The following is a 10,967-nucleotide window of genomic DNA, read 5'->3' as shown; positions in this document are numbered from 1 at the left end:
CACCAGATATCAACACAATTTCGATCTGCTCCTCACGTGTTAACCTCTTCGACATGTCAATGGCTGTGAACAAAGTGAAACTTGTAAATAACTCATGAAAGAATAAAGTTACGTTGAAACCAAGCACACCAGTGTTTTTCTTGTGACATTACCAATAAGTTTGATGTGTCACATGGCCCTCTTCCTATTGAAAAAACAAAAGTTGTATCCAAGATGGCTGACTTCTAAATGGCCACCATGGTCACGACCCATCTTGAGGAGTTTCCCCCCCACATATACTAATGTGCCCCAAACAGGAATTTAATATCACCGACCATTCCCATTTTATTACGGTGTATCCATATAAATGGCCCACCCTGTAGAACAATATTAAAGTGCTACTACAACCAGTATGCTTTTTCTTATTAGCACTTGAACATTGGAAAACTGCAATTAGACTTCTTAAATCAGGCACATTTGCTTGGTCTGACGGATGATTCAGGAAAAAAGGTTTTACATCCATTGATCCATCCACTTTCTTAATTATTAAAAGTCTATGAAACTGCCACTATAATACCATGTTTATTATACAGGTAAGTAGGCACTGATATCATGCATTTCCTCTTCTCTTTCCCCTCACCCTAGCCTGGTTCTCAAGTTGTTAAAAGAGGGTTCTTCCTTGATGGAATCAAATACTTGCTTATATGAGATTGTGTCATTCTTCAGGTTTTCACTAATATTGTAGGGTCTTTATTTCACAATAAAGTACCATTAAGCCAAGGTTATAAACTGTAAAAGTACAACTACTGCTATGCTTCAAACATACAAACTTGTAGATTATTTGTTGTCATCTAAACTCCTGTGATGCTCTCAGCTGTGCTCATAAAAGTGATGGAATAGTTGTGTGAGGGCTGAAAAAGATTATAAATCCTATATCCTCACCAAAAAACCTTGTTTTTTGAAAAATTTAGTTTTTAGCCTGTTTTGGGGGTGCAAATTCAAATCAATTCAGTTTTATTGAAGGAAATGCTATTTGCATCATGGGAATCCCCCAGCAGCTTACACCTATTGCAGCATAACTGAGGGAGGATTCAGGGTCACCTGATCCAGTCCTAACTATATCCTGTCACCTTGTACATTATTGGATCTTGTTCATAACAAATTAGCTACACCCCATTTTTGCTGATGTATTACTGAATCTGATTCATTCGAAATCAACAGGTACAAGCCTGCCAACAGCAGCCATAATACCTCGTTCTACTTTGTAATAAGCAAAAAGCAGAAAAAAATTAAGTTGGAAAAGAAGCATGCACTAAAAATTATAATAATAATTGGATACATTGAAACTAGAATGTTCAAGGAGGAAAACACAGATTTTAGTGGCCAATGTCCCCTGAGACAAACTGTGGCTCAGGTGGGAAAGAAAAGGTCTGAGTTATTAAGTTATTTTGAAAATAAAAGAAAGCAGCTGGATGGTGAATAACCTTTGGCCCTTTAAGTATAAAATTGTATGCATGGGTTAAGCACAGATTTATTATTTTATAAAAAGAAAGATCCATTGTGAGAGGCCCTGCTGAAAAGGTCTTTCCAGTATCACCATTATAGGGTGTCAAATGCTGCTGTTTTATTACATTAGGTTTTAGATGCCAAAATACTATTTGGTTATGTTTAAGAAAAGCATATGAGTTGGGTTACCTCTGCACATTAAAGACTGACACTCACCTGGTGTGTTTAAATGTGATGCCAGTAGCCTTTTATAACCATCTATATGTGAGCTGGAGCTGAAACGCTGGCATCCGTGCCATTAACCCAGCCTGTTATGGCACCAATGCCAAAGGACACCTTGTGTTTGTCTGAGAGATTCCACCAGTGTCTGACAGAAGGACTGTGTTTCATGCTTGCTTGACTCTCTTACTAATCATTTCTGACTGTCTAAATATCTGTCTAGCAGTTTGCTTAAAGCTTACTGAATCCTTTAATCCTCTGCAGCACATGCTTAACCAAAATCTAAGTCTACTTTGCTTTCATCAAAATATGCTCACTTGTAAGAATCCTCCACTTTTTTCTATCTCTGTGAAAACAAACTAAAAAGCTTTAAATTAGCAGTGAGTTCTTCCCTCAGCTCCTTTCCATCGATTCTTTGCAGCACTGGCCATTAAAGCATGAAAACATTTTCCATAAGGCCTCTGAATTATTTGATTTGTTGAATGCAAATTTGAGACAATGCACTGCTTTTAAATGCACAAGCATGCCTCTGCACTAATGTGAGAACACACATTAGCCAGAACACAGCTGCTGATTCTCTCAGATACACACACACACACGTACACACATTCCCTGCCACACTCTCTAATGATGGACTAAATAGCTTGTTAATGCTTTGATGAGTTTTTAAACAGCTTCCAAAGGACTCTAAAGAGCTAGGTGTTGATAAACTCTTCTGTGGCTGTTGTAGGAGTTAACTTTATCCAGTTCTTAGAGCTCTTAGAGTTGTTAAGAGGTGTCGCTTGAATTGTTTTGATATTTATTTTTGCGTCTTCGATAAGCAGTCACATGGAAACAGCTACAGTGCAATATACCAAACTATATGGGACTGTTACACAGGCTCATTTTACATTTTTAAAAAGTCAGGGAAACTCATAGTAAACTATTTATACATCTATTCTTAAACATCTTTCTGGTAGTCTTTCTGGGTTGTCTTTGATTTTTTGTACCCTTTGGAACAGTATTTTAATGTCAATTTCGGAAGCTGGCTTACAAAGGAAAAATGAAGCAAATTGCAGTAGCTGACAAATTAAAATACATAAATACATTTAAAAATTGGTTAAGAGTAAATGAAAGACCAAATTTGTGTTAAAAAAAAACAAAGTATTGGTGTTACTGTTATGGAATACACTAACTCTAATAATCCAGTATAGACGCAAGAGTACAATGAGTGTTTACAATCAGGAGGAGGAATATTTCCCTGAAGTTCCTCAGTCTCACTATGAGCTTTGATTTAGTCTAGTACATGAACTTTTCAGGGTTCTGTTGAATTCTGAAATTGAAATTCTGTTGATAAGTTGATAAAGACAAACGGGCGTTATCAGGGCTGGACTGGGACAAAAAAATCAGCCCGGGCATTTTGACTAGAGACCGGCACAACAGGTATTATAGGAAAATCCATAAAGCCTTTGAATGAAAACAAACGCTGTTGTGACAGTGATGTACACTGTCTTGTTGGTATTAATGTATCAATTGAATAAACTTAAACCTACAGCATCCTATTCCTCCCTATTCTAGTTTTCTAAACAGTATTTAGCAGAAATATTAAACAACCTAACTGCCAACTCCGTAGCAAAAAAAGAAAATAAAAAAATAAGGAACCACCCCCCACCCTCCGCCTTAATTGACATAATTAACTTTAATGTATGTGTAAAACAAATGCACAGAAATCAATTGTTTTTCTACAATAATTAAATAAATTCAACATCTTTCATCAACAGAACTGCAGACTGCACGGATGGTACCTTCCCAAAGGGAAAAAAGTACTATAACTTACTAGGTTGTATATTAGACTTAATATTTACTACATACACTAATGGGCTTCGACACATTTTAGATCAGATAAAAACTTTAGTTGTAAGATTCAGATAATAATTTATTAAAAACTAGACATTTGAAATGAGAATAAGAAAGAAAAGTAAGACTTTGCGCCCTCCTTTCCCTGTTAATGCCCTACCTGGCCCCCTGGCAAAACTTTGTTAGACCCGCCCCTGCACAGTTACCAGCTGTCAGCTACGTAAAAAAAGGGATTCTGGTGTTATTTGTCTCAGTTCATAACTTCCCTTCAACATATTCAAGTCACCTAAAGGTAAACCTGTTTCTCCATCACCTGTTCAGCTCTGATGATTCAGTAAGGACATCTCCTGGTTTCATCTTCATGTTTCCCTCTCACCACATAACCAAACCGACATCATGACCAGCAGCTTTACAGCTGTGGCTCCAGCAAACATCAGCTGATACTAGAAATTAATATTAAATAAATTCTAACAACAGCTGATCAAGTTTAAACATGCTGCTGTTGTTTAACGCGAACTCCGCTGATTTCCTCTTTCTGGCGCAAAGTGGGCGATAAACAAACAAGTGAGAAAAGCCGATCAGCTGATCATTGATCAGTTTCATGATTCAAGTAGCAACAGGAGAGGGAGGGGGAGAGAATGAAAGATGAAGAGGCAGCTGACAGCGTAAAGATGCAGAATAACCCCAGCTTTGTGTCTTTTTCCATTCTAGCTGAAGTCCGGGACAAACTGTGTTCCCTTTTAGCTCAATACGAAACGTCAAAGTTCGACCTCATCAGCTGTATCTATCCAGCCCAAAGTCGATCATGACCAATTAGCCAATCCACCACCTTTCTTTGTTTATACCGTTACAAAAACCCCAAACAAACAAACAACAAAACATCAGCCCATAAAAACAAAAAATCACCATGGCCAGTCCAGCTATGGGTGTTATAACTTTTCATAAAAGTTATAATTGATGACTATAACTATAAATAATGACTTTTTCGGTTGCCAAGCATTTACTGTCAAAAGCAAAAATAAATAAATACATAATTTCATAAATAATTTTTTATTGCAATCTTTACATTAAATGGAGTTTAATTAAACCGTTAATTGAATATTTGTTGTATTCTCACAATTATATTTTAGCAATAAGTAGTAAATGCATGTTTTTGTGGTTAATAGACTTTCCAAAATTAAGGCAGAACCTTCAGTTATCAGGCTCCCTCTCCTCTGGAACCCAATTTGGGTTCAGGAGACAAACACTTTTAATTTTAGTCCTAGTAAATCTTAAAGTTAGAGCCAGATCAGGTGATCCTGGATCATCCTTTAGTCAGGCTACTGTGGGGACTTTTCATGATGGATTGAGCACTTCTCCTCCTCCACTCGCTGCTTATCACTTCATTAAGATTTGTCTACTCTTTCTGTGTTTTATTCATTGCTGTTTATGATCTCTTTGCTCTCAGTTTTTGTCTTCTCTTTCCCTTACTTCAACTAATTGCAGCAGATTGCTGACTCTTCCTTAGCCTAGTCCTGCTGGAGGTCTCTTTCTTTAAAAATGGGAGCAAGTGTTATCACCACGAGGAGCTGTTAATAGGGAATCCCTGGTCCAAGTTAACATTTAGTTTTTATTTTATTTTTATGTTTTATCTTTATTCTACAGTGTGATGCAATTGAAATTTGAGAGAAAATTCATTTTCTCACAGCAAGACCTTCTTAGTCTGAGTGCTGCTGCTAATGTCAGCCAATGTTTACCCACTTCTTTAATACTTTGTAATGAAGCAGAACAGATGACTGTAGCTGATGTGTGTGTGTGTATATATGTATGTATATATCCATGCATCCATCCATTCGCTTCCGCTTATCCTTTTGATACGCGGGGGGCGCTGGATCCTATCCCAGCTGTCATAGGGCGAAAGGCGGGGTACACCCTGGACAGGTCGCCAGTCTGTCGCAGGGCTAACACACAGGGACAGACAACCATTCACACTCACATTCACACCAATGGCAATTTGGATTATCCAATTAACCTATCCCCACAAGCTGCATGTCTTTGGACGGTGGGAGGAAGCCGGAGTACCCGGAGGGAACCCACGCAAACACGGGGAGAACATGCAAACTCCACGCAGAAAGACCCCAGTATATATGTGTATATATATGTATGTGTATGTATGTATATATATATATATATATATATACTGCATTTAAAGACCCTGGTGCCTGAATAGTTGTTCTAAGGAAGACATTTTCCACTGTGTGGTTCAAGTTATTCAATTCATTCTCTCCTAAATTACACAAGTGAGCAACATTTTAGCCTTGTTTGCTCTTCTGTGAACAAAGGCTGTTCATTTTCTCCTCCACGATGTTCTTGGTTGTGTCTCTCTGCTTCATAATTTATGAGTCTACACAGCAAATGATAAGCCACACATACTGAACAATTACACCTAGAGGGATGTCTGTATGAGAGAGAGTAGTAGTAGTAATTACTGGTAAAGGCATTTGCAGTTTACGTATCACATCACATTTGTCATAATAAATGTTGTGAGCTTGGACTGTCTAGTTAAATACGGGCTTTTCTGCAACACGTGTAAAGCTTTTATTTTTTCCAGTTTAAAAACATGCAGGTCAGTACATTTGTTGACACTTTTCTCTATTGACAGTGAAACCAATGGCAGTAACATGCAATGCATAGCGTGTGTGCGGAATATGATAATATCAAACCAGACAAGTCAACTGATAATCATCTCATTGAAGATTCACATCATTACACTGATTCTTGTCAATTTCAGGTTAAATTATTGTCTGCTGTCATGGATTCAGTTCTAATTTCTGGAGAATTAGATAAACCCATTACTTTTGTTGTTGATCCATCAGTCTGTATCTGTGTCTACCCTTTTATCCTCAAGCCGTGTTGGGAACCTTTTGAAATATTTTCTGAATCAGACAGTAAACAACAGACAGAGCTGTCAATTACCAACAATATTTTTGTCTGTCTTTCTGTGAGGAGAGCTCTCCAGCTGTATTGTATTTTCTGTGAAATATTTTGTTTTTTGGATTCTGGCTTGTCTTCAGATATAAAAGGGCACATTTTTCACTCTGTAAACCGTATTGATCCATCACTCCTGAAACTATTTAGTGTCTTCTACTGAGAAAACCCTTTTACTTTATAGTGAACAACACTCTTTCTTTTGTTTTTCAGCTAAAATGTTCTGAGTGATTCTATGTGGCACGTATTGATTCTTAATTCTCTCTTACTGGGTATCATCCAACTCTGACTTTGTCTTGTCTGTCTTTATGTGACTTTCCTGCCCACAAGGAGAAAGAAAATCACACAAAACCTATTTAGTATTTGAAAATTACAAGAAAAGTGGAGGGAAGGCTGATTATACACCAGAAACTGGTTGAATAAAGATAACATAAAAGACGTGAAGGAGATATTCTTGATTGCTTTTAATAATGACTGCTATATTTTAGATATCATAACAAATCATCCTCATTTGCATGTGCAACATAGTATCTTACAGTTACAGCTGCACCTCTTGCACTGCTTCACATAGGTATTTGAAAAATATTGTGACATGTATTGTAGTCGCATAACCGGTCCTTCTCATACACTCAGTGCAGATCTTTGAAAATGAACAGTGTTACCTGCACAAGAAAAAAATAATTGTTTACATTATAAATGTACATAAGAGGAGCATGGAGCTTACACACGCTGTCATTCACTTACGGAAACTAGCAGTAAGGAAAAGGTAGAGCACTATGTGCACACACAGGTGTAAGGTGAGACACCCTGCAGCCCCTTAATGCAAACACTGCGGCAGGTGGCTCAGGAGGTGTGATGACAGTTTAATCAGTTGAGAAATTGTGTTTTGAGAGGATCAGCCAGTCAGTGAGAGCGACGACAGTCTAATATCTAATAAAGACACTTCATAATCTGCACTTTCTGTGCATCCAGAGCACATTTTCTCAGTTTTCTGTTTGGTTAAAATGCACGACTGCCTCCAAAACTTTACTAGAAGACGAACCATTTTAAACAAGGTTATGAATTCAAATCGCAAAACATTTAGCTAGTCATTTTACAGCATCGGTGGCAAGGTGGTTGTCACTGTTGGCTCACAGCACGAGGGTCCAGAGTTTAATTCCATCAGTGAGTTTCCATATGTTTGTGTGGGTTCTCTCCGGCTTCCTCCCACAGTCCAAAGACGTGCCTCTTGCCCTAAGACAGCTGGGATAGGCTGTATCTCCAACTCTGGGGCTTTAATGCCAAAAGACCTCAAAAATCCTCCAATGTCCAAAATTAGGGTTCAGCTTGCATCTCAGGACAAAACAGCTTCACCTCACCAAAACAAGCCAGGTTCCCCGGGCATTTCATTACCGAATTGGCCTCTGGGAAAGGCAGGCGATGATGACATCATAAAAAACAAACCAGGCTTTATTGAAAGGAGTTTACAAAAAAGTCATGTTTGGCAATGAAAGCGTGAATCAGAGGAGCTGTGTGGTGAAGCGAGATTTAATTTTAGCCAAATAGTATGTCTTGTTATTCTCAAATTCCCATCTTTAGATGTGACAAGCTGACTTTGTCTTTGTTCATTTCCCTCAGTGGCAGTCAACATGACCTTGTCTTTGGGTGACAAACTGGACGTCTGACATCTTATTATGCTTGCTTCCTCTGTCACACAAATACAAACACATATACGCACACACTGCAACACACAAAAAGTGCAGTGACAGTAAGTGATATGCCAGACGCTTTCTCATCATGAAGACTTATCATACACCCACATTATGGAGGCAGACATTCCAGGCAGGTGGACATGCACATGCACACACACACCTGTCTAGTGTTGAGGTTGTGTGGACAGTTGATCCCCAGACAGATTAGACTCCAAACTGAAATCTCCTCAGGCCAGCCCTCAAATCATGCACATACACACGCACACACACACACACACACACGCTGACACATACGCTGTCAGAGCTTTAAAGTCAAAGACTTTCGACTGACAAAAGTGACTTGCCAGGAAAAAAAAAAGTTGAGTAAAGTCTGAAGTCCAACTATTAGAGTTTATAGAAAACTTTTTTTTAAAGACAAATCATTTTTGATCACTGATGCGTTATCTCTAGATAACCGCATTTTGGACGTTAGGCATTACTTATGCTTTTTTTTTAAATTTACAAAAAGTAATGTAGTAATTCTTGTAAATATTAGCATCATAAGTATAATAAATGTTTCTTTTTAATGTTGCACGATCTTGCATTACTGTTCCTGAATTCAGTATTTTATTAGAACATATATAATACTTCATATATGTTCGATTACTTTTATTATCTGCATAGTAGATGCTCCTTTTTATGTTTGCTACAGTCTTTTTATCTCACTTTCCAGTGGGAGATGGGACAAAAACTAAATAACACTATACAGGGGACATGTGTTACTACTGTCTCTACTCTACACCACAGAATAGTGTCAGAGTTCACAACAACAGCTATGTCAAAGCACTTTCTAGTAAAATAAAGACCCTACAATAGTAAAATAATATTAGAACGAGAACTCCAAAAATCCTCTGTGAGCAGGTACGTGGAGACTGTGGAGAGGAAGAAATCCCATTTTACAGAAAATACCTAAATCAAAATCAGGTGGAGTGATGTTTCACAACACAGATCAGGTAAAAATTGTCCTGTTCGAACTATTTAACAATAATGCAAATAAAACTAGACTCCAAACGTTAATCGTGTTGAGGTTACAAATGTACTAAAACCTGAGTCTAATTATCTCTATATGAACCTTTTTCCTATGTCATCAGTATATATTAAATATTTCTTTTGTACCAGTATTATCAGCAACACACTTTTCTTAAGACTACAGAATTATGGCAAGAAAAAAGTCTCCCGCCAACGTTATGTTTAATGATTATTCATACCACCATTACTACAGTACATTCATAATACATGTTTTTCTATGACTTCAGGTTCTCAGCCAAGTCCATTATTACTGCTGAATTTTCAGGTTTCTATGTAGGAGCAATGTACAAGGACAAGCGATTGATGGTTATGATTTGATTTTTTTTCTTATTTTTTACAATTTTCTGCAGTCACACTAGCTTCAAGTTGAAATCAGCTAACCTTTGAGTGAAATCTAACTCACTCTACCCTAAGGGGACGCTAACCTGCACTAAAAGAATTTCATTAGAAAAATATTAGCACTGGCCTTCAAACGTTTTCATTGATCTCACTTGACGGACAAGATAAACTATGCTTTCAGATCAATAGTTCTCTCCAACACAGCTGACTGAAGCCTTCACTGAAAGCAACCCAGCATGGACGATTCTCTGTTCTCATATCTTGATCAGATGAAATGTGTTCAGGGCCACTATGTTTGATTTTATAACAGCTGCGGAGTGCTATTTCCAGCACATTTTATTATTTATCCACCATCCTCCATATCTTTTGATCTGAAGGAGGTACCACCCTGACTTCTACAAAGACACATTTTAGGAAAGTCCTTGAAAAAAGGCTGCGGTAGTCATTTAAAAGTAAGCTGCTTTTGATTGTTCTGTGAAATTGAGGTTTGGACACTGAGGAGGAAGTGACAAAGTGGGAGCATAGATTCAGCCTGACAATCATTTTTCACTTTGGCCTTTGTTTGTTTCCACTCTATAGATCAGAAAAATGCACTGAAATGTCTTGAACAATGCACAACTTTTAGACATTTGATTATCTTTATTTATCTCTCTTTTCCTCATCTGATAATTGATTCTGAGAATATATTTAAAATATCGTTTCACATAACAAAACCATTTTTGCACATTTTTAGTCAGTTTTTTTGCCCACTTTCTAATTATTTTCTAAAAATGTGTCTTTGCATAGGTTTGACTACCAGGAGCTACTTCATAACTCTACCTTCTGCCTGGTGCCACGGGGCCGGCGTCTTGGATCTTTCCGCTTCCTGGAGGCCTTGCAGGTAAATCAGTCAATTGCGTGTGTATGGATAATGTCTTTAAATATTGTTGATTTGTCCATGTAGTTTTATACAGACTTGTATAAAATGTGTCATGAGTCACACCTCCATTCACCATACGGTAGTGTGTATTTCACCACCAGTGGGTAAATGGTTGCTTGAGGTTTAATGCTATTAAGAGGTAAAAGTGTTTACAAATAGAGTGCTGCACAGCTTAGTCTAGCAATAACTTGCCAACTGGTTGGGGAATTGACATTTTTCCCTAGCCTGTATGACTGTTGCGTGGTGGCATTATTTTTTGTATCCAAACTTTTGATCATATTCTCACCTCAGAAAAAAAGATTTCAAACAGTGATGTGCATGTAATCATTTTGTCAGGTTTAGTCTTGACCTACCACGTTGGTATTTTCTATTGAAATTTTTTACTCTCTACTCTCCACCTGAAAGAGAAATAGATAAGAAATATTAAAATCACACATATATAT

The 10,967-nt window shown here is 37.5% G+C and overlaps 1 protein-coding gene across 1 annotated transcript in view; it reads left to right on the top strand.

Moving 5' to 3' along the window:
- The first annotated feature begins 8,309 nt into the window (after positions 1 to 8,309).
- The window catches only part of LOC102207610 (exostosin-1-like), a 56,593-nt gene continuing 53,935 nt past the window's right edge, over positions 8,310 to 10,967 (top strand). The window contains exons 1-2 of the mRNA XM_013911880.1: positions 8,310 to 8,332; positions 10,392 to 10,485. Coding sequence (XP_013767334.1) covers positions 8,310 to 8,332; positions 10,392 to 10,485 — 117 coding nt within the window. The remainder of the gene's footprint in view (positions 8,333 to 10,391; positions 10,486 to 10,967) is intronic.

This window comes from Pundamilia nyererei, unplaced genomic scaffold (assembly GCF_000239375.1).
Source record: "Pundamilia nyererei isolate P.nyererei 1_Seehausen unplaced genomic scaffold, PunNye1.0 scaffold00074, whole genome shotgun sequence".
NCBI classification, from domain to species: Eukaryota; Metazoa; Chordata; class Actinopteri; order Cichliformes; family Cichlidae; genus Pundamilia; species Pundamilia nyererei.
Note: the sequence above shows the minus strand (reverse complement) of the source record. Positions and strands in the feature narration are given on the sequence as shown.